The sequence below is a fragment of the Cydia pomonella genome, chromosome 6 (assembly GCF_033807575.1).
Source record: "Cydia pomonella isolate Wapato2018A chromosome 6, ilCydPomo1, whole genome shotgun sequence".
Taxonomy (NCBI): Eukaryota; Metazoa; Arthropoda; class Insecta; order Lepidoptera; family Tortricidae; genus Cydia; species Cydia pomonella.
Genome location: NC_084708.1, coordinates 2463382 through 2489226, shown reverse-complemented (window position 1 = coordinate 2489226; position 25845 = coordinate 2463382). Strand labels below are relative to the sequence as shown.

Sequence of the window (25845 nt, the reverse complement as noted above, 5' to 3'; positions counted from 1 at the left end):
CCATGCCTGTCACGTTCTAATAAGTATGTAAGTGCAAAAGTGACGGGCATAGTGACAAGCGATAAAAATGGAACCATGTTGCCACTGCTGGGGGACTAAGATGACAAACGTTGATAGAAAACGCCAATAGAATAATGTATGGAAATAGTCACGTGACTTTTCGTACCATCTGTCATCCTGTACCTCTAGTGTAAATTTATTCAATAGCGAAACGTGACGTACGCGTTTGCAATATTATATATATATTATAGGACATTATTACACAAATTGACAAAGTCCCACAGTAAGCTCAATAAGGCTTGTGTTGAGGGTACTTAGACAACGATATATATAATATATAAATATTTATAAATACTTAAATACATAGAAAACACCCATGACTCAGGAACAAATATCCATGCTCATCACACGAATAAATGCCCTTACCAGGATTTGAACCTGGGACCATCAGCTTCATAGGCAGGGTCTCTACCGACTAGGCCAAACCGGTCGTCAATATTGGATTTTGAGTTTCCAAAATGTCCCGCTTGGCGCGCTGTTCCTAAATCCCATACAAAATGAGACTTAATGCAAACGCGTACGTCACGTCACGCTATCGAATAAATGTACACTAGGGGTTCTGATTTCGGGGCGGTCGTCCACTTTCATCATCATCTGCCTTCGACATTTGTCATCATCTGGGTTCAGCTCTCCTCGTTTTCTCCATTCTGGGCGATTTTGGGCAATATCTGGGTTCATATCTGCTTGTTTCAGGTCTTTTTGGACCATCGTTAGCCAAGTGAAGCATCGATGAAGCATGGCGAAAGCCCTCCACGGGCTTTCGCCATGCTTCATCGATGGTATGTCTAGGGCTACTGGCACCATGTGGTCTTCAGGACGCCTGAGGATGTGTCCGTACCAGCGCAAACGTTTTTCTTGGACTTTTTCAACTACAGGGGCAATTTTGAAGCTACTTCTGATAGTATATTTGTTCTTGATTTTGTCAAGCCTGGTAACGCTCGCTGACCAGCGTGATGCGCATGGCATCAAGTGCTGTGCAGCTTTGTGAGATGTTTCTTGGTGAAGCCCAGCACTCTGTCTCATACAAAATAGCGGGGCGGATCACAGTTTCGTTTTTTTTGTGGAGTCTCCTTTCGTCTTAAAAAGGTGCTCGATTCCGATTTAACAACTTGTTACGGTTTTGATCTTATATACGACCTTGAAGATCGCTCTTGCTGATTAATGCGAAATGAGATGAAAGTCGTGCAGGAGATGCGCGCCAGTCACCAAAACGATCGTCAACATCGGATCAAAACCAGTTCAAACCATTAACAAGTTGTGAAACTTGAATCGAGATTATGTTTTCCAATAATATCATACTATTCTCTTCTATATATAAGATGATTGGAGTCTAGCTTTACATTGAATTGATATACTTGAATGAATGATCATTAGTTCTTGTAGGTAGAACCATATAAAAACAAGTTAATAATTGTAACTATGTTTTGATGAAATAACTCTGTATTGATAAACAGTCGATTTAGAATATAAGTGGTATACTTTAGATATATTCCGAATTAACTTAGGTAGATGAAAATGGGAGAATATAGACGGAATAACAATATATCGAGAAACTTCCAAGAAATAAATCATTCCGTGAAATAAAAGAGTCGTCATCATCTTACCCCGCTCGGCATCCCCTATTATTTATTTTATTTGGATCCTGTCGTACCTACTGCTGGGTGACGGCTTCCCCCCGATTTCTCCACTGATCTCGATCCAGTGCTGTGTCTACCCTACCCTATCTCTCTTTATTATCGACATCGGCTTTAACCTTTTGAACGCTTTACATCATGAACAAAAACGTCACTAATGATGTCAATCATTTATACCAATTATTATAATAAGTAGGTACATGAAAATATTGCCCCAGAAAGCTACGAATTCTTCGAATTAGGTCTAGACTCTAGGGTATATAAATAGTACCTAACATGCTTTTAGGCTTCAATAAATACAAATGTAGGTAAGTAATTAGGTAGACACAAATAACCTGCGTGCCAAAGTACGTTCCTCCTTTTATACAGCGTGTATTTTCAAAACAACCGCAAATTGAATAGAGACGTAGGTTTCAGTGCCAAGAAACCTTTAATTAAATAAAATGTTTAATTTCGCCTTAATTAAAAGAGGGCCCCATTCATTTTCAAAATATTTTCGAGCAATAATGTGTTGCGTGTATAGTTATCACATGTGACGACGTCGTGTCAGTAAATGCGACGTTTTGAATAGAATCAAATAAATGATTACGTTGTGTGTTGAATTATTTTATAAGGATCAAGTTTTTTTGTCAAATATTTCATTTTTAGGGTTCCGTACCCAAAGGGTAAAACGGGACCCTATTACTAAGACTACTCCGCTGCCTGTCCGTCTGTTGTCTGTCCGTCTGTCACCATGCAGGCTGTATCTCATGAACCGTCATAGCTAGACAGTTGAAATTATCACATATGATGTATTTCTGTTGCCGCTCTAACAACAAATACTAAAAAGTACGGAACCCTCAGTGTGCGAGTCCGACTCGCACTTGTCCGGTTTTTTATTATATTGGCATCTGAATTGATTTGAAATGAAATAGCCTTTATTCCTGACTACTTAGTTTTACATTTTCTTTTAAAGTTATACAAGCTCGCACTAGTTTTCTGGTGATAATTTCATTTTATCAAAATATGTTTTAGTCTAATATATTAAAGTTGATTCATTTGGGCCTATACTAACTACACTTAGAATATGTGTTCGTATAATAAATACACGATGTATGTCTCCCCACAGTCTCACAAGTTTTCTCGTGAGTTTGGTCAGTTCGAACGTAATCTGAAGTCAGAATGGCATATGTAAACGATGTCATTCAGATATCTTGCATTTCGCTCGCACTTCTCTGTACAGGAACGGTCATGTTAGTGTACGTTCGAATTGGTGTATATTTTTAATATGACATCGGTGGCAAACAAGCATGCGTCCCACCTCATGGTAAGCAGTCTAGTGTTATTTGGCTGCGGTTTTCTGTAATGTGAAGGTACTTCCCCAGTTGGGCTCTGCTCTAAATCTGGAATGACATCCGCTGTGTTGTGCCCTACCACTCAAAGCGAGATAACATTCGCAATGCCCATACCTCGCTTTTGGACGTAACCGGGTCCATAATACAGTTATTAAGTTTTTCGGAAAGTCTTCCGTAGACCCTCATAATAGACCGCCGCAGGCGGACTTTGAATGCCAAATGAGATCAAAATAACGGCAAATATCTTACATGAAATTGCTTCATAAAATATCAGCTTCGAAGCAATATCGTGTTTTTTACTTCCATTTTTATAGATTCCCAGCCTTTGTCCTTATTGCGCGTAATTTTATTTTATAATCGTGTTGACTTTGCCTTGTGTGCGCAAATATTCGTAATTCGATCAATCAGTCATTCGGTCAATATTTTACTGATAAAATAATATATAAATACTTTTGTTGGACCCGGGTTCGTCCTTAAACGACGTCCAAAAGAGAGGTATGACACTGTGAATGTCATCTCGCTTTGTGCGGTAGGGCACAGCACAGCGGATGTCATTCCAGATCTAGAGCAGAGCCCAACTGGTGAAGTACCTTCACATTACAGAAAACCGCAGGCAAATAAAACTAGACCCTACACATAGTGTTGTGTTCCTGCCGGTGAGTAAGGCTGCCAGAGCTCAACGAGGGTGTGGAGTGTTAGGGTCGGTAACGCGCATGTAACTCCCCTGGAGTTGCAGGCACATAGGCTACGGAGACTGCTCCTATAGTTGACAGAAGCAGCTGCCAACGGCTGCGGCAGCTGCGATTCGGGCAACCAATGTCACTTTGACGTTAGAAATATCGTAGATAGATCTTATTGGAATCACAGCGGAATCGAAATTAACGTCAATTTTGACATGTCGTTTAGTTATCGATCTTTTAAAGATCGATAACATGTCTTAATCATTCTTCGAATCGGGCCGATACAAACGATATCTAAATGACAACTTATCGTTATCATATCTCATTCTTCGAATCGGGGCGAAAGAACCGCGTTTTCGCAACTAGTTAAAGCAAATTAAATTCCAAACAATCCAGACCACATTCTTAGTCTTCGAAAAAAAATCTAACGAAATCAACTCACGCAGACTCCCAACATGATAATATTTCCGATTGACCGTCGGGGATAGATGGTTTGAGCGTTGACCCTTCAGGACCACTGACCCTTCATGCGATTAGGGCCAGGGCAGAGGTCATTCGATATAGCTCTGATATAGCCTAGATAACAAGTCATTGCCTTTTGATTGTCCTATCTTATTCGAATTTGATAGCAGGTTCTTAAATTACTCTGACAGGTTTTCGTTTCAAGATGATTTTCGATAATTTTAATGAAATGAAGTGCGGTTGTTTTTGTACTCCTGTATCTTTTCATTTACAAATATACTTATTACCTATTAGGTGGATAAAAACTTTATTTCAAAACATTCTCGTGACCTAAAAAGATTTTTTTTTATACTATGTCGGCGGCAAATAAGCATACGCCCCCCTGATGGTACGCAGTATCCGTAGCCTATGTACGCCTGCAACTCCAGAGGAGTTACATGCGCGTTGCCGACCCTAACCCCCTCCCACCCTCCCATGTAATAAAATTATAATAAAAATAAATTTAAAACTTATTACTAGGTTTTTTTTTGTCACGACTGTGTAGTCGAGAAAAGGCGCCGACCCAGCATGTGCTGCAGCTTTTCTGCCGCAGTGCTGGTATTCTGCAGGGGGCCTACCGCGAAAACCGAAATTCGCAAATTGCGGGGATCTTTCTCTTTTACTCTCACTAAAACGTAATTAGAGTGACAGAGAAAAATGTCCGCAATTGACGAATTACGATTTTCCCGGTAGCAGCCCAGGGACTTCAGTGCGCGCGGACTCACGGTATGATCAACCACCAGTGACAAAATAGACTACAGTAAGAAAGTAATAGAGAAACGAAGAAAATCTGTGAAAACATTTTTAGAAATATTTGTGAAAACATTTTTAGAAAAATTGTGAAAACATTTTTAGAAAAATTGTGAAAACATTTTTAGAAAATTTGTGAAAACATTTGTAGAAAAATTGTGAACACATTTGTGAACTAATACAAGTTGACATATAAATTAAATCTAAGCTTAGCTATGTATGTTTACAAGGTAATACAAATACTCTTTATTGCACACCTCAATAAAAGAAAACAGCAACACAAACAGAGGTTAAACAACAGGCAGCCTTATCTATCCCTAAAAAGCTAAGTTTCATTAGTTAGCTACAATATTTTCTTCCTTTATTAAGAAATTATCTCCCTCTCTTTTCTTAGCTATGTATCCTACATGGTGGTGAAGTCAGCTTTCTTGCTTAACCTTCTCCACTTCGCCCTGTCCACGACATCCACCTCGGATAACTTGCACTCATGTCCTTTAACACTACATCCTTCCTTCCATCTTATAAAACTTTGCATCCTTCCATCTTGTTCTGGGTCTGCCCTTGGATCTTCGACCAAAAAAAAAAGAAAAGAAAAAAAAGTTAATTTTAAAAATTAATAATATTTTTTTTTTTTGTTAAAGTTAAGTTTAGTTAGTTTTTAGAAAGTTTATTAATATGGTTTATTAGGAAATGATGTAATTGCTGTTAATTGATTTTTGTGGAGAATATAGTACATACGAGTATGTACAATATAACATTTAATATTTAACAAGCAGAAACGTTTGCAAACGATGCTATTAAGCTTAGAATCAATTTAAAAGTGGAAAAATAGCTGTCTTGGGTGAGAACTCACGGCCTCTGGATCGATACTCCAGCGCTCTGCCTTATGAGCCACCAAGACTTCATCCATAGGCAGCAAATTTTCCACCATATGGGACTAAGGGACTCTAGCGACATCTACCGTAAGAACGTTACACTTCTTAGACTACCGGAGTTCCAAGTCATATTGGAAATTCACCAGTAACGATGTGGGGTAGCACTAGTACTAAATTAATTTAACAAGCATACACGTCAGCGAACGATGCTATGAAGCTGAGAATAAATTAAAAAGTGGAAAAAAAAAATAAAGTGGAAAAATTACTGTCTTGGGTGAGACTTGAACTCACGGCCTCTGGATCGATACTCCAGCGCTCGAGGTCCATCCTCTATCCCCTATCTCCTAGACCCATATGTTGGAGAATTTGCTGCCTATGGATGAGGTCTTGGTGGCTCAGATGGCAGAGCGCTGGAGTATCGATCCAGAGGCCGTGAGTTCGTCTCACCTAAGACAGTAATTATTCCACTTTTAAATTTATTCTAAGCTTATTGTAAAATAACATTTAGTTCAGTTCAGTTCAAATATCCTTTATTCATGTAGGCCTAGCAACAAGCACTTTTGAATAGTAAGACAGTATTACATATAATTATCTTAAGCTAATTATCAGAGCAATTTATTGATGTAAATATTATTCCATATATATTACTATACTAATGAATATAATTCATAGGTCAAATGTAATACTAAGAATTTCACAAAATATCGTCATACAAAAAAAAAACTTACCATAAATAGTAGCGAATGAAACAACGTACGGTCGGTGGTCCAACTTAAGTAACCAAGTAGCCATACTATACCGCCAGTATACCAATTATGTTTTTCTGTGTTCTGTATAGAAATAAATAATTTTTTTTTTTTTTTAATAATTTTAATACTAGTCGTATAGAAAAGTGGACACTTATGTTAGAGAACCAAATCACTGTACCCAAAGTATCTGCTACCCTGGAATACTCGTCCAAGTAATAATATAATGACACTTGACAAACTTACATAATACTCGTTAATTATTTCTATAATCTTAGTAAGACAAAAATTCGGCCAAAACAAATGAAAAAAATAATGTATCTTAATTTAGAAAATAGGAAAAAAAGAACATTTAGTATCCTGTAGGGCTACCACCAGTTTGACGCTAACATATTCGCTTGCGTGTACGCAACTTTTTTTCTACGTATTTTGCTCGTACTCGCATATTAGCGCGAGCGAGATGTATACTTATAGAAAATAAGTTACGCAGGCGATAGTGAATATTTATTTATTTTTTAAAGTTTGCCACCAGGTGTAATACAAATACAATTGGAATTAAATAATAACTATAACAATCATACCGGAGTATTCACCCAATTATATGCAAACACAACTAATGTGAAGTTTGACATTGCTGAGGTAATTTGGAGTAACTAAATACTAGACCTAATTCTGCCTAACCTAATAATAAACCTTGACACCAATATCTGTATATTAGGGCGTAAAAGGAGCGTACACCGAGCTTCATTATAATTCACTTCATAACTTGACACGGACTGAGCGCAATTAGGCAAGATCTAGGTTAAAGACAATTCGGTTAAGGCCCTGCATCGAAAAATAACGGGATCTTTGAAGCGTGGCAGGGGCTAGCCCCGGAAACAAACTGGCGTGATTTTCGGATATATGTATCTTGACTATATGATAAGAGGTATGATACTAGTCGAAACAAAAAGGCTTAAAATTTTCTCGATAGAATATAAATCCAAAGTTACATCTACATGTTTAGTGTTTACCTCAGTGCAACTAGAAAACACATCTTCATCCAGCATAATCCACTTTAAAGTAAAGGTTTTCATCTCGTCTTAAACATCATTCAACTAAATATTAACTTATTATCTTATACAAACGGATTTATTCTCGTTTTTGATTTTATGAATTCAACAGAAAACGCCCATTTTACGCAGTTCGGTTTCTCTTTCTGTCATGCGTCAAAGTCATAAATGCGTCCTTTATGCCAGTAATGTTAGATGGCCGTGGTGCCTCAAAGAGGTAAGACCTATGTCAAATCGCGCAGCGCTCCAAATTACGTAAAATCGACTTATCCAATAAACGTTGAGTCGTAGCTCTATTAACTAGTAACGGAATCGGAGGTCTACTACGAATGGAGCTATCTTTACAGGCCTATACGTTACGCATGTGTGCGTGTTTGCTTAGCTACGTCAAAGTCTAATATTCTTTGAACAATTACAACGGGTAAGGAAATTTCGACAGCTTCTGAAATGTATCGGTAGCTGTGTGGTCGTGTAGACACCAAAGAAAAAATGCGAGACATCTATAGACCAATCTAATCGCAACTTTTTGTTTTCTTTTTTTGTTCCTATATAATATCTTTATTCCTTATTTTCTATTTTATTGTAAAAGTAAATCTTGTCTGTCTTATACAGAAATAAAGTTATTCTTTTAAATATGTGTATAAAAAACATATTTTAATGACACGAATTATTTTATTTTATTCATACCAATTTTTGTATAGCCTAGGTAATCTTTATGTAAAACAAATATACCTACTTATTATATAAAAAAACGAAAAAATCAACACATTTATTAGAAAAAAAAACTCGTTTGCACGGGCCGGGGTTTGAACCAGCGACCTCTGATTTGTAATAATTTATTTAACAGGATACTGTCAAAACGTCAATGACTAATATGACTTTTCAGCAAAGAGTAAAGTAAGTATGCTTTTCAGTTTGATTTTACTTGACAAGGAGCAATAAGAAAAACGTACCGAATCGTCCTTTTCTTAAAATTGCCATTCAAAGAAAATTCAGCTCGTGTGTGGTGCTATCTATAGTTTTTTTTTTATATGGGTATGCTGACAGCTGTTGTTTCAATACGATTTTGCGAGATTTGGCGTTTTTAGGTTAAAATTATATAGAGATAACACCTGTCACTCTACCCATCGAGTTTGAAAAATACTATAAATGTTAACATATACAGGATGGTTTTTGATAATGTACATCTTAGAACTTAAACTGTTTTTAATTTCTTTTTTTTCATATTTTAAAATTATACCGCTCTACTTTTATACCTTATTAATATATCTTAGTCTTGACAAAGACGATTAAAGTTTTATACTTAGCAAAATCGCTTACTAACAATGTCTTTACATAATCGCTCTCCTGTAAGTTTAGGCAACTGCTATAGTAGATACCACCATTTAACAGTTGCTTCAACCTCTTGTCTAACTGTCTGATAATTAAAGTAGTTCCTAATAGACGGCTTTGTGCAATTATGGATATCCCGATCAAACTTTTCATTTCAGAGGAACGCGATTCTGTGTTGATAATGTTAGTCTATACTTTATTTGTCCATGCTCTTGAAACCATTAGCCAACCAATTAGCTTATGGCGGGCATTGAAGGGTCGTTCTTTGAAATCAGATTATTAAATATAATTTCAATATAAGCCCATCAATCTAAAAGCGACGAGGGAATGAAAAAAACCGATAAGGGAATGACAAGGAATGACATAATGACAATGAATTTCGGAACAATTAGTTCCAAAATAATACACTGAATCATAGAACGCTCTTAGCAACTTAATGTTATTTTTAAGATCTATAGAACGAAGTGCCAAGCGTTGATTTTAGTTGAAACCCCAGTCCAAAGGGATGGAATGAGAACCAGGGGAAAAGAAATAAGTATGTCTTTGATCAACTGTTATGATTACGATAATTTTACTTAATCCATGAAAGTAAATAATCATTTACTTGACATATGATTTAACATTGTACATGCCCATGAAGAATACATTTTATATCAAAACACACGGGAATGAAAATCACAGTGAACCAAAGACAGGGGAACGATATTATGAAATCGTTTATTTCAGGTGAAAGACCCATAATTACATCACAAACAAACGAAAATACAATACAAATTAACTTAAATTAAAAACAGTCAAAATAACAAACAAAATAAAATAAAAAAACAGTAAGAATAGCATATATTTTTAAGAAAATAAGCTAACTGAATATCAATATACTTAGTTATTTACCTCTAGTTTTATGTCAACCTAATATCCTAAGAGCATTTATTAGAAACATATTAAGAAGTTCGAAATGTCACGAAACGTGTAGTGTGACTTCGTCGGATTTTATGATATCTTATTTTTCTTTGAAACTGATTTTGGAAGAATTTTATATCAAATGTTAACACTTACACCTTTTCCACAATACGGTTTAAAAATTGTATGGATATATAACGACTTTATAAAAAATTTAATAACATACGAGATCAGTTTTCGTGTCACCGCCGCGCGTGGTAACATAAACATGCAGTACTCGGTAGAAAGTTACCTTTACGTCTGGCAGCCTTTTTAACGCTATTTTTTTAGAACAGCAATACTGTGTTGGTGTCATATTTGCAAATGGCTGAAGGGAGAAGTGTTGTCGAAAATTATTTATTTGTGTTAATTAAAGAAAAAACAAAGGTCAACCTTAACGCGTCACCGCCGTGTTTGAGTTTTAAAAGTCAGTACTCATTTCACGTTATTGTTTGTAACATAAGATATACCTACTACATTCGAGATTGAGCTAATTATTTAATATTTGCAAAGTCAAAGGTAATTTTTAGGTAATACCGAACATGTTTCAAATTGTCACGACAGTGGCCTCAAAATTCTGTCCCCGCCACGGACTTTTGAATCCATGTTCGTGACATATAGACACGTGGTCGTGACATTCTCAATTCGTTTGATTAATTTAGAGGCATAGTCACTCTTTAGAAATGGATTTTATTAGATACGTTCATTTGTTATTATTGCCCAACTGCCAAAGCAGAAAAATGGTTTCCTCGTGTATGTGGATGTATGATGTGTATCCGGTTCTTTGTCACGCTCTACAGCACTAGTTTGACGAATTTCAACGTATGAGCTGTCATTTGATGTGTCGTAGTTATACTTAGGCTATATTAAAAATATTGTATAATTCAAAATAGTGGAGTTGGCCGCCAAAATGCTGAAACGTCACGACTGAGGGACACTTTGTGACAACCGTGATTATGTACTCATTTTATTTACCTTTCCTGAGGGTATTAAGCTTGACCATATGCATCAAAAAATGCTTTTTATACGTAACAATATGTGAAAAATAAAAAGCTTTTATGAAAAAATATTTTTCTGGACACAATTTAAGAATCACCCTGATTGTTTGAGTAATTGTTTAAAAGTTATTAGTTGAATATTACAAATTTCAGCGTAATAAAAATACTTACTTCACTTTTTTTTGGTAGTTTTCGTTGTTACCATATTACTTACTTTTTTCTTTTTTTATATGTAGGTAGTTCCCACTGACAACTGTGATTCACTATCATCCGAAAAATTGGTCGTCGGAAAACGGCACCCTGTATTTCCTGCCTCAACAATATATTACTAAATAAAATATGATAACTAACAATGTAAGATACCGAATTTGAAAAGATAGGTAGTGTTATACTTACAATTAACTATACTATTAACATCTTCCAAAAATCAACAATAAAAATTGGCTATATTGTAGTCTCAGATTTATTACAATTTACAACAATATATTTTTTTATTTTCTAGTAGCAAGTAATAACGCCATCTTTTTTATTTTCTAAAAATTAAGTTTCTGGCCGACCACGTATAATCGTAGTTAACTTTTGTAACGCTAGATGGAGCTTTCACCTACACGTGCGCCGCGGACTCCGCGGAGCGCTTCCATGTGTGCGTGCTAGCGGGGAGTGAGGAAGCTAGCGGGCGTGGCTTACGAACCGGTATTTGCGGCTTTAGTAGGCCCTTAAAAAGAGACTTCTCTTTATAAATTTAAAATAGCCCTGGAAATTAGAAATTAATGAAGTTTGAATGAAATGTATACTAATTAATAAATTACTTTTGGAATATCAAATTTGGCTATTACTGGCTTATTACGAGTCATAATTATAAAATTAATTTAATATTAGTCTCAAATTTTCTAACGGCAAGATCTCCAATTTGACAGCCATACGCAGACGCTGCTCTGTACCCCTAGTGTAAATATTTTCGACAGCGAAACGTGACGTACGCGTTTGCGTTAAGTGTCATTTTGTATGAGATTTTTGACTTTCCAAAACGTCCCGCTTGGCGCGCTGTTCAAAAACCCATACAAAATGAGACTTAACGCAAACGCGTACGTCACGTTTCGCTATCGACTAAATTTACACTAGATGTACTGATCAATCTAGTAGATATTCATCCTGCGGCTGGATCGCATTTTTATCACTTGTCACTATGCCTGTCACGTTCTAACAAGTATGTAAGTACAAAAGTGACAGCCGTATTGACAAGTGATAATAATAAAACCGTGCTACAGCCGGTGATCATAGCATACAGAAGTAGGTAAGTAGGGTGCCTACCCTTAAACTACGTCCAAAAGAGAGATATAGGCACTGTGAATTTCATCTCGCATTGTGTGGTGCACAGCACAGCGGATGTCATTCCCAGGGCCGGTTTTAGGGGAGGGCAACCGGGGCTACTGCCCCGGGGCCCCCACAATAGAGAATTTGGAAAATTTACCATTTTATTTGGAAAAAATTTGGGGCCACTCCTTTATTGCCCGAGGCCTTCAGAAGGCCTCTAAATCCGGCATTGGCATTCCAGATCTAAAGCAGAACGCAACTGGGGAAGTACCTCTGGAAAACCGCAGGCAAATAACACTACACCCATCTCGTAGCAAACAAGCATACGCCCCGCCTGATGGTAAGCAGTCTCCGTAGCCTATGTACGCCTGCAACTCCAGAGGGTTACACGCGCGTTGCCGACCCTAACACTCCGCAATTCGTTGAGCTCTGGCAACCTTACACACTCGTTTATGTTCTCGAACTTGCACATATTTCATTCGTTTTCATTAATGTTTCTTTTGTTATGCTTGGCGAGGCAACAGCTAACAACAGGCGGCGACAGGTGCCGTGCCCTATCATGCCTAGCCGTGCGGAACGTACATTATTCTGCACGTAAAGTATACGTTACGCCTCGCAAGTTACATTCCTTTTGCCCTTTTTTGGGTCAAACTCGTGAAGAATAACTAAACATGTTTCATCTGTCCCCAAAAGGATTCTGCATATAAAAACGCAATAAAAACTTAAACAATATATAGATTACGGTGACTTTTCGTCGCATTTATCATCACGATGCATTTTTAATTATCGATTTGCGTTTGTCGCTAAATGATTGTCGTGGACCATTGGCGACGACTTACCTGTCTTGCCTAGTGGGTAGTGACCCTGCCTATGAAGCCGATGGTCCCATGTTCAAATCCTGGTAAGGACATCTATTTGTAGATTAGGGCGGATATTTATTTTCTATGTATTTTAATATTTATCTATTAAACCGTTGTCTAAGTATCCACAAAACAAGCCTTATTGAGCTTACAGTACCTAGGAGTTAGTCAATTTGTGTAATAAATTTATTGTCATATAATATTGATATGTTTATTTAGCTGTGAATTAGATCGTATCAAACTTTTATAATATTATATCCTTTATGAAATTGTAGGCATTATTACAACCTAATCCTGAGAATAACTCTTTTGCGTATTTTATAACATCGACTACATTCTTAATTTACTTCCGTAAGTAAGTACTAAGAAATAAGGATATTAAAATGAATACCTATTCATATTATAAAAATACAAAAGCCTTTATATTCGTTATTTCACCGTGTATAATATGAATATAAGCTACTTTTTTGAAAATTCTATCCCTGAAGAGAGAGAGAGAGAGGAAATGAAACATTTAGAGCTTTAGGTGGGAAGGGCCGCGGTTGAAAACTAGTTGTCTATAAACTAGATCATCTTGTAATTTCCCAATTATCAAACATTCTATTTATCAAGGACAAACCTCTTCTAAACGATCAAGTTGGTTTAATTTACTAATTTAATCTTATAATCACTCAAAGGACTGAGAAGCGCTGGTGGCCTAGCGGTAAGGGCGTGCGACTTGCAATCCGGAGGTCGCGGGTTCAGACCCCGGCTCGTACCAATAAGTACGAAATATCATTTGATATTTACCAGTCGCTTTTCGGTTAAGGAAAACATCGTGAGGAAACAGGAAAAGATGGTCCAACGTACTGGTTCAGGCGGCGGGGAGCCGATCAATTAGAGCAGCACATGACAGTTCGTTGTGAAGGTCCCCGGGGGACAACTATGTCCAGCAGTGGCAGTCTTCCAGCTGATATAACGATGACGATGAATTTTAAATTAATATTACAACGCAAAACACATGTTCATATATCGGACTTTCGGTCTTAAAGCATTCTCTACATTTGGTCAAATAGAAACTTTTACTTTTTTTTCTGATCTGTATTGTCTTGTTTGCCATTGCTATTATTATTAATATTAACAGCTATAGATAGCTAACAAATAAAGAACCTTTATAATACACTTGATTAAGTACTAATTGATGACCTGGACAGCTTCCTGAACAACTGGCCGGAGGAAACACCAAATCGGGAATCGTGGAAATCAAGGGGAGAGGCCTTTGCCCAGCAGTGGGACACTCAAAAAGGCTAAAAAAAAGTACTACTTTAAAGCATATTGTACCTCCCTGTATACGTGCAGCCTATGGGGGTTCTATATGCAGCGGGCCTACGGGGCCCTCCAGATACAATATAACAACGCGTTCCGGGTATTGACGGGGCTGCCTCGTTTCTGCAGCGCTTCAGGGATGTTTGCAGAAGCGCGCGTGGACTGCTTCTTTGCGACTATGTACAAACGATGCATATCCCTGGTGCGCCGGGTGCGGGCCAGCCGCAATCCTATCCTGTGTCTGATAGCGGACAGACTTGACTGCTCGTATATGAGACACTGCCGCAAAAGGTATGTTTCCAGCAGTGTATACGTGTTATGATAATTTATAAATAGATATAGAATAATTAATTAAGTACTAAAATTAGAAACGTAAGTATACTAACTTTGTATGAGTTCATAGTTACTCTGTCGCTACTTATAAAGTCACATTTAACAACTAATGAATGAGTGTTAATCATTCATACGTAAAAGCTTGTGGTTAAACCATTATAGACTCATTCGCGACTCGTATAATCAATCAAATAAGGAAATTGCAATGCACTATATAAACATAGCTCCCGCCCGTAACTTCGCCCGCGTAAATCGTTAATAAGTACATTAAATGCCAACGTTTTCGTAGCGCTATGCTCGTAGCCGATCTCAACGTTTTTTTCTTTAGGAAAGCGATTAGAGTCAGACCAAGTTGCACAGACTTTGCAAGTGTTTTTTTTTTAAACTCGCTGAGCGGATTTCCGGCACTCAATGTTTTAATGCGAAAACCTGTTTAATAACAGTTTTGAATGATTCACGGTTAGTTTCACTAGACTTATGTGGACCGTGAACGCAGCCGACGCGAACGAATGAGGGTAGATCGAGCGCGGTCTACACAACTTTGACAGCCAACATGCTAGATAGCTGAAGATTCAGTTACCCGTGAACAAGATGCACGTAACTGCGTCGAAATATCGGGAAATCGAAAACAATACAAAAGGCAATCACGGCACGGTCCATATCCCAGTCAATATAAGTCTAGTGAACCTGTGTAATACTTTTCACCTTCATTTCACCTGAACCCTTAAGCTTTATTCGTAAAACTTTACATGCCTCAAATAGTTAATTTATGTTTCCTTTCTAACAAATACATTATTCAAAATGACAAATTAAGACAGACGATAAGTATGAGGTTAGCGTGTTTATGACTAGGAAATTCCATTACTTAATTTGTTTATTCGTTCGTAGTTAGTTATTAGTTAGTAGGTAATAAAAAGAATACATAATTACAAGCATTTGCATTAATTAGTAGAAAAGTACGTAAGGAAAACCGCCTAGCAACAAAACTTTATAAATAAACCTGTTTTCCTTTTGATATGCGAGTAAATGAGTTTTGGCAGTTCCCATGAGTTTCGAAGTCACAGTAAATATAGTTACGTAATCATTTTTTCCTGTTATTACTTAAGGGACGTATGCCTAATAAGTAATCTTATACCTTTAAACGAGCAATTCTTGTATATATATATAAATATATATATTTCTGTGATCTCGGAAACGGCTCTAACGATTTCGCTGAAATTTGGTATATGGGGGTTTTTGGGGGTATACAATCTATCTAGATTAGTCTTATGTTTGGGAAAACGCGTGTTTTCGAGTTTTCATGCGTTTTTCTTTCGACGCAGAATATGGTCGCTAATTTCGTGTTGCCGGCCACTGTCCGTCTGGTCCAGCGGGTTAAGACGCGGACTGCTAAACGAGTGTTACGGGTTCGAATCTCGCCCGGTGACTAACTTTTGTTTTTTTTTAATATGTTCAAGTTTATATATAATTTTTTAATTTTTATTGTTTTTGACAAGTTTAATTTAGTAAAAAAATGTAGTTAAGATTATCACCTATATACCACCATATTACAATAAATAGTTATAACCGAGCAAAGCTCGGTCGCCCAGGTACTATTATATAATATAAAGTAGGGCTATGATGGTCGGCTCTTTATCATTTGAAACTCAAGGTTTTTGTCAGCGAGCTATGGAGCGTAGTATTCTGAGCGTGATGTTAACCGATCGCATTAAAAATACAATACTACGCTCCAAAACTGGAATAACTGATGTAGCTGAAACTGCCGCTAAGCTCAAATGGGGCTGGGCTGGGCACATCTGCCGTATGCCGGATGACCTGTGGGCCAAAACAGTCACCTGTTGGGTCCCACAGGTTGTAAGGCGTCACGGTAGACCTCGTCGAAGATGGCGGGACGAACTTGATGCCTTCGACAGAGACTGGTGGGAGACTTCCGAGGATAGGGACACGTGGAAGAATAAGAGGGAGGCCTTTGCCCAGCAGTAGGATAATATGGGCTCATAATAAAATAATAAAATTATGAATTAATTAGTGATTTTACGGACACAAACATACCTACACAATGAAACACACCTACGTTAAATGCGTATACAAAAATATGTGAAAGCATATTCGTAGGAGGCCGGAACATCAAAAATAAAAATATTTGATTTTTCTTTTCATCTTTGACTCAAAGATGAAAGCACGTTCCATCCACCTACGCGAGAGGCGGTATTAGGTACTTACTTATTAACGCAGAAAAATGCTAACGTAAGGTGACAATTGTAGAGTTGAGAACAATAAATAAATAAATAAATAAATATTATAGGACATTATTACACAAATTGACTAAGTCCCACAGTAAGCTCAATAAGGCTTGTGTTGTGGGTACTTACACAACGATATATATATAATATATAAATATTTATCTTATACCTTTAAACGAGCAATTCTTGTATATATATATATATTTCTGTGATCTCGGAATCGGCTTCGCTTCGGAACGATTTCGCTGAAATTTGGTATATGGGAGTTTTTGGGGTTATACAATCGATCGATTTATTTTAAGATTATTATAATGTAATGTTTACCCAGGTATTGGCTGTTGTATTTATAAAATGTTGTTATGTATTTTTCATGTCACTATATGATGTTACTATAAATGTTGTATTGACTTGTAAAAGAGCCCTTGAGGCCTACTTGCAGAATAAATTTTTGAATTTTGAATTTTAGAATTTTTTGAATTTTGAATTTTGATCTAGATTAGTCTTATGTTTGGGAAAACGCGTGTTTTCGAGTTTTCATGCGTTTTTCTTTCGACGCAGAATATGGTCGCTAATTTCGTGTTGCCGGCCACTGTCCGTCTGGTCCAGCGGGTTAAGACGCGCACGGCTATATAGAAACGAGTGTTACGGGTTCGAATCTCGCCCGGTGACCAACTTTTGTTTTTTTATTTTTATGTTCATGTTTATACATAATTTTTTAATTTTTATTGTTTTAGACAAGTTTAATTTAGTAAAAAAATGTAGTTAAGATTATCATCTATACACCACCATATTACAATAAATAGTTATAACCGAGCAAAGCTCGGTCGCCCAGGTACTAAATACTTAAATACATAGAAAACACCGATGACTTAGGAACAAATATCCATGCTCATCACACGAATAAATGCCCTTACCAGGATTTGAACCCGGGACCATCGGCTTCGTAGGCAGGGTCACTACCCACTAGGCTAAACTGGTCGTCAAGTAGGGACTATATGAGTAACTTATACATATTATTAAGCGCCTGTTTGACAATGTCCAAGTCTTGAATAAGCTACTTGCCACTTATCTGACGAATAAAGTCCTGTTTCACGATGTTCAAGTCTTGGATAGCTAATTAACAAAAAACTCATCGAGGGTGCGGGTTGTTAGGGTCGGCAACGCGCATATAACACCTCTGGAGTTGCAGGCGTCTATAGGCCGTAGCCTAGACCGTCTAGGCGTCTAGGCCGTAGTAACCGCATACAATCAGGCGGGCCGTATGCTTCTTTGCCATCGACATAGTATTAAAAAAAGTCATAGTTGGTATTTCACAAACTGGTAGATAAAGTGTTAAGTTTTGCAGGAAGTTTTATCTGGCAGTTAATTTATTTGTTAATTAGTTATTTGGATAGCCTTGGACATTGTGAAACAGGCTTAAAGTGCTTACTGCATTTAATGCTTACACATTTCCAACTAGCAATATAATTATTCTCCGAACTAGATAAGTGTACTTTCCTACATACATTAATCTAACCAATCATATCAGCACATTACATGTGTATTCATGAAATATTAGCGTATTACTCACGATATCTATATAATTGACACAGAATCGATTCTAGGTAAATTGCCGCTCGTATTTCAGCAGCGTTTGGCCAGTTAGCCCAATTACTGCGCCTACTTTTTGGATACCTTTAGATACTATGTGATTAATTATGTTTATTACTTTTCGCTACACTAGCTGTCTGTCCAGTCTTTGTTAGCCTGGTTACAAGTTATAAAAATAACTTTTGAAGCTCAATAGCGCAGTGTTAATAAGTGCCTTTTGTATCGGGAAGTAATTAAATGATCAGCCGTAAATAAAACTAATCTGCAAAAAATTGCATTTAAACCATTTGGACAGCATACAAACATTTTTCTAGCAATAAATAAAAATCGAGCTACAACTCTTGTTCATCAAATAATTCACAAACGGTCAACATTATATACAATATCGATCTGCTTCTGTTATAACTTATCTGCTTAATGAAGAGTTGATCTGCAAAATGATTATTTGGTCAGCAAGATTTAAAAATGGGTTTTAGAAAAACATGTCTCTAAGCAGTTTAATTGAGACGTGTGCATATTAAATTTCAATTCAATTCTTTATTACAGATAACAAATGATCCATATTTCACTAAAATTATTAAAATAACGTTCAAAGTTAAAAAATAAAGAATAGGGACACTTAAAAAATATTAAAATAAATTTAACTCCTCTACAAATAAAAAGGTACATCTTAGAATAAAGGAAAGGTAATCTGATATATTCTTTATTCTTTATTGTATTGCAGTCATGCTCATTATACATTAGGTGTTACAATTTGAAGATGATATAATAAGGTGCCTAGCGTTTGATTTGAAAAATCGGCAGAGTTATAGGCCGAGCGTTCAGTATAAATCAGTTCACGTGACACGATACTATGTCACCAAAATCTCGTTACAATTGGTTAAGTTTTGAAGGAGGAAAATGTCGAGAACGAAACCTCGATTCCTGAGATTTTCACGCAGGATTTTTCGCCTAAGCCGCTGTCCTTATCGCACTAGTTTAAGGTGTCGCCCCCGTCAGCAGGACGGCGATATTTACCTAAAGTTCTCAAATCTGAGAAGGGGCAATTATAATTCGGTCAATGAAAGCTGTTTCAATAGCCCAAAACTAACATTAGGCTATTCAATATAACCGCTAACGTCCGACTGTGGTTAGGGTAATCCTCCCGGGGTCAGATTGTATTAGTTCTAACAAGGGTTGGAAGTTTAAGGTATACACAACTATTTATTTAATTTAAAGTTCCGACAACTTTTAAGTTTGTTTGTTTTATGGTCGAAGGTCCGGTAGTAACTTTTTTTTCTCCTCTGGAGTTGCAGGCGTATATATATAGTCCTCCTCATCGTTTTCGATGACGGCGACCCCAAGTAAACACATTATGGACGTTGTCTAGCATGAGCCCTAATGTGGCTGGTCAGGCCGAACTTGCTCTTAAATACTCTATTGCACGTGTGACAATAAAGTTGGCCAGCTGCGTTGAACGTATACACGTAGGAGGGCTTAGGTCTCTCTTTCCGTAACTGGCGTTTTATGTAGTTGCAGGCGTACATAGGCTACGGAGACTGCTTACCATCGGGCGGTCCGTATGCTTGTTTGCCACCGACGTAGTATATTAAAAAAACATTATAAATTGTTAGCTCGTTGATGATATTTGGAAGATCGCAGGGCACTCCTAGATGAGACTATCAGACCAAATTGAACGTACACTGACATCAGAATTATATTTGAATCATGTTTTCTAGTTATCGAGCATCCCACGCCAATACATGTTCGGACAAGTACGCGCTAATTGCACGTCAACTAATGACTTAAGTTAGATATAATTCTGACATCCGACCCGATTCGAAGAATGATTAAGACACGTTTAAGACCTTGGAAAGATCTTTAAAAGATCGATAACTACCGTAATCTAATAACCGCTGTAATCCCAATAAGATCTAAGTATCTACGATATTTCTAACGTCAAAGTGACATTGGTTGTCCGAAACGAGCAGTTTTTGACAATTATACGGCATACAAACGATATCTAAATGAGAACTTGGCCGATCAGTGTAACTAGATACGTTAGAATTTGCCCGTAACTCTACTCGAAGCATCATATACATTAAATATTTTGTTCAGCAGCGACTAGAGGCAGAAATGATAATGATGAAATCGGAACTGTCTAGCATAAATGATTTGGGCAGCTATGTGAGTATTCAAATGAGATGAAATTAAATGAAAACCTTTATTTCAGGCGACTAGAGCCCCATACATATTACATATTATGACAATATATTTTAAAACACTAAAAACACATTATGGTTGGGATGTATTACGCAACCCCGCAGTGTCAGGGAGGGAGTGGGAGGGAGTGTCGCAGTGGCAGTGTCAGGGAGGGAGTGGGAGGAAGTGTCACAGTGGCAGTGTTAGGGAGGGAGTGGGAGAAAGTGTCGCAGTGGCAATGTCAGGGAGGTAGTGGGAGGGAGTGTCGCAGTGGCAGTGTCAGGGAGGGAGTGGGAGGAAGTGTCGCAGTGGTAGTGTCAGGGAGGGAGTGGGAGGGAGGGAGAGGGTTCAATTTGCGAACGACTGCGATCCGGATGCGTTAGGTTTTCCTCGACTATGTTAGTCATAATCATAAACGATGCTTTAAATGACTACGAAAAAAATCTTCTTTTTCCTAAAGTTCAGGATATTGGAGTTGTGTCGTTTTTATCGACTAGAACAGCTTTATACTTAGTTTTGATATCTAAATCACGGACCTTTTGTTTCATGGATGTTCTTAAGATACGGGAACAGAAAAGAAAGACCAACGATTGCGACTACACTTTGAGTACGACTAGTTATTTTTTCTAATAATGCAGCTATATTTGTAAAATGTTAAGTATTCAAGGCTCGGAAACCGGTTAAATTTCCAAACCGCTATCATGTATTTAGCGCAAAAACTTTTAATTTCGGTTTCGCTCGAAAAACCGACTATTTTTAAACTGGTTTTTTTGAGTAGTTCTTGTCAAAATAACCGGTTTAGAGTAATAAAACCGGTTTATTCCTATGTCGGTGTCTATGTTAACGTGGCACACCAACAGGCCGGCCGACCGTTTCGTCGCTCGTCGAATAAACCGGTTTTTTTAGGTTACAATTAAGTTCTTAAAACGTTCGCGTTCTTATACAAGTTCAGAGGAAAACTAAAATAAACCTATTTTATAAACCTTGAGCCTTGTTTCATAGTTTAAAAACTATACAGAATCTAAACTATTAACACTTTCGTACCTACGACGTGTTCAACCTTCGTTTAAGGCAGATTTCAGTTAATATCAGAAGCTCTAACAAACTTAGTTTTAGTACCTACCCACAAAAGATAGTTCTAACCTAAATTGTAATTAAGTTACATGGTTTTACTACGGATGACTTAAATAAATAAATAAATATTATAGGACATTATTACACAAATTGACTAAGTCCCACAGTAAGCTCAATAAGGCTTGTGTTGAGGGTACTTAGACAACGATATATATAATATATAAATATCTATAAATACTTAAATACATAGAAAACACCCATGACTCAGGAACAAATATCCATGCTCATCACACGAATACATGCCCTTACCAGGATTTGAACCCGGGACCATCAGCTTCGTAGGCAGGGTCACTACCCACTAGGCCAAACCGGTCGTCAAACTTGTTCTTAGATATTATATTCTCATGAAGATATTATATTCTGCAAAGTTATAATTGTTTGTAAAACATTAAAATGCCCATAACTTGAAAACTATCCACTGTTTGGAACAAGTGTTTCGTCAAATAATTCTTAATCTAACAAGTATATTTAGCTAGAATTGGCTAGAAACTCACTTCGGTCTAAACATGCAAAATCCACTCAAATAATATGCCAACGCGATACTAAAATCACTCCTGTCACAGTTAATAATAAAAAGCTCTTGTTTATTTCTTAAAACAACCATTTATTACTATGTTATGCGCATTAAAGATTAAAATAATTTTTTCCTTGTTACAGGCTTTCAAGCTATTCAAACGGAGCAAAAGCCGCAAGAGCGCACGCAACCGCATCTCGCCCCTCGTGCGCTCACCATCTTACTCTGGCACCGTCGACGCTCGCTCCGAGATCGACATCCAACGCTATTGTCCTTGCAGAGCCTCCTTACCACCTCTCCGCATCCCAAGCGAAAGCATCGATGGATACAGTAGCTGCAATAGCTACGACAGCTCACGAAACGAAAGTTTACGGAGTTACGAATGCGGATACAACTGCGCGCGATCAGACTCAGCCTATGAGTCCGCTAGAAGCAGCCCAGCTAGAGCACCGGTATGCTATGCCACAGTTACATATTTTAACGTTAACGACAGCGAAGATAGCAGCAGTATCAGAACAGAATACACGCTACTAGATTATGATGTGGAGGACAGAGAAATGGATGGGACTGAGGAGAGAGCGCAGAATCTTATCAACGAAAGCTTGGAGCTAGTTAGCACTTTATGAATTAGTTTTAGCTAAGGTAGATTTTGTATGTTAGTGTTTTGTTTTGGATTAGCTTAAAAATAGGTTTAACTGTGGTGTGTAATGAAAGTACTTGAAAATAGTACGAAGATTCCACGGAATGGACTGCAATGGAGTTTAAAATAACACAATCGAGGTTTTAAAGTGAACGCCACGGTCAAATAATAATATATCAAAGAAACGAATTAATTTGAGTTATGTTTAACTGTTTAGTTAGGTTAGATATAAATTAAATAACTAAATATAGATTGTGTCATTCACGAAGGCGCATGCTTTAACTCGTAAAGCCATGTTCTTAAAGGTTAGTTTTCACAAATCTGCGCGTCTTCGTGAATGACACGAACTATAATATATTCTCTAGTAACTTCGAAATACTGAACAATCAGCATCTTACTATCAATGACTGATAAAAAAATATATAAGTTAAAATTTCACTAGCTAATCGTCGCTATACTTACTCAAACTCGTATCTGATATATGTATCTAATATATAGATACGAGGTTGATTAAGTATAGCGACGAAATTTTGGAGTTTTTTCTTGTATGGGCCTTAGGAGGCTATTGATTCTTTAAATGCATAAACAATTGATTATTTGCGTCTACCAAAGTTTGTGTGATATCATAAAGTATAATTATATGTTAGTATTAATGTACTGCTAATGCCTGTCAATACCATATCATACCTAAATAATGACCATATGTATATATATCCAACAATATTAGAGCATTTTGCTAGGGTATAATTAAATATGTTTTTATATTTTAATTCAAGGATTTCACCAAATAAAAATAATTTAATGCTCAATATCAATATGAACGTCATTTAAACTAGGGGCCTCTTGCACCATTCCACTAACCCGTCCGGGGTGAACCGGTTAAATCTTTAACCCAATATCAATTTGTACTAACCATGGTAACTCCAGGTTTAACCAGTTAATCCCGGGTTAGTGAAATGGTGCAAGTTGCGCTTAGTAATTTAATGGTTATTTACAGTACATATGGTGCTACTTAAGCTACTTTCTCGCACGTGTGTGGGAATGAACACATTCCGTGCATATGTCGAAACTTTAAAGAGCTATTTGTACTGTAAAACTTTGTACGATACACATGCGAATAGGTAATTCCTATTTTCTGCACTTGTATCGTAAATAACTATCGTATGTTTCAAACATTCCAAATCTGCATATTATTAGGATTTTGATACACGAGCGCAGTGTGGTCATTGTTAATAAATAAGTAATTTTATATTTTACATATATTCTATATCGTTGATCTCAATTAAATTTTATTATCTAGACATTAAGTTTATCCTTCGTTCCAATTTGCAATTGTAAAAACAAGATATAATCTGAAGAAGTTAATTCTGCATCTGCAACGACTTTGACAGCACAAAGAAATTTGACGTATATGGTGACATTACCACACATCATTGCAAATCCGGTGCAGAGCTTGGTTGGTGTTCCGACGATCATAACCGTACTGCGGTGGCAGCGTGGTTCCATTTTTATCACTCGCCACTATACCCGTCACTTTCGCACTTACGTACTTGTTAGAACGTGACAGGTATGATGAGAGATAATAAAGAGCTGAGCATCTTAGCCTTACTGGATTTAAAGAGCATGCTAGAACAGTCCGAGTCCAGGCCGCGTCACACTTCGTTGTTTATAAAAAAGTACGTGACCACCGATCAACCTTAATAAAAAATTAGGTGCCGGGAGCCTCGGCCCGATGCTGAGGGTCTACCGCGAACCACGTTCGACGTGTTGCCTCCCTGTCATACTTACGTACGAATTTACAAGTGTGACATAGAGATAACACCTAGACCGATCTATAGAGTCAACCCCTTGAAATCCACAAAAAAATAATAGAGGAAAGTAAATTTAATTTAGATATTATTTTCCTTTAAATGTATGAAATGTTTTAATATTTCGTTTCTAACTCGCATTGAAACCATAAAAGCAGACTGTATTTGAATAAATGTATGTTATTACTTGATTTTGTATCATAATTCGCTAAAATTGCCAATCATTTGCGATTGGGAACGCGAAATAAGCTTGTAGTGAATAAATTTCACCATTTACAAACATTGTACGAAGGGTATTGTAATAAATTGATGTCATAATTACCAACGTATTTTATTTGGGTTATTGGAGGGTTTGGAACCAATCGAGAGGGAGCCAATGACCTTTTAATAGGTATCTCTTATTGTCGAGGGTAACAAACATCAGAATTGTTTTTTTCTGCCCTCCGGGCGGAAAGCGTCAACTTTGCTCTCGCTGCGCTAAACGAAGTTGCCGCTTTCCACCTCCGTCGAGCAGAAAAATAGTACGCGCAACAAAGGGGAAAAGAGTAGGACATTCCATCCCGCCTGTTTTTCACCCTCGCCTTCGGCTCGGGTAACAATTTTGGGCGTGGCACGCAATGTGCTACTTTTCCTCCCTTGTGACACAAATAACTATTTTCTAGTTTAAGTGTCCCACTGCTGGGCAAAGATATTCCCCCTTGATTTCCATGACTCCCGATTTGGTGTTTCCTCCAGCCCGTTGTTCAGGAAGCTGTCTAGGTCATCCCGCCATCTCCGCCTGGGCCTGCCCTGTCCACGTCCCTCTACCGGAATCCACTTGGTGGCTATGCTAGCCCACCTCTCCGGATGCATGCGGTAGACGTGACCGGCCCAGTCACATTGGAGCCTAGCGGTTATCTTGGCTACATCAGCAATGCGGGCTTTAGAGTGCATTGATATTAATATTACCTTGGGATATTTTCATGAAAGCCGTAATCCTACCACTTCTAAAACTAGTAGCTCTGAGAGCTGTAGACCTCGCG

General features: G+C 37.3%; 1 protein-coding gene across 1 annotated transcript in view; it reads left to right on the top strand.

Annotated features, from left to right (window-relative positions):
- LOC133518691 (uncharacterized) overlaps positions 1 to 25144 on the top strand; it is a 36062-nt gene extending 10918 nt beyond the window's left edge. The window contains exon 2 of the mRNA XM_061852367.1: positions 22519 to 25144. Within this exon, the coding sequence (XP_061708351.1) occupies positions 22519 to 23001 (483 nt within the window). The 3' untranslated portion in view covers positions 23002 to 25144. The remainder of the gene's footprint in view (positions 1 to 22518) is intronic.
- The last annotated feature ends 701 nt before the right edge of the window (positions 25145 to 25845 follow it).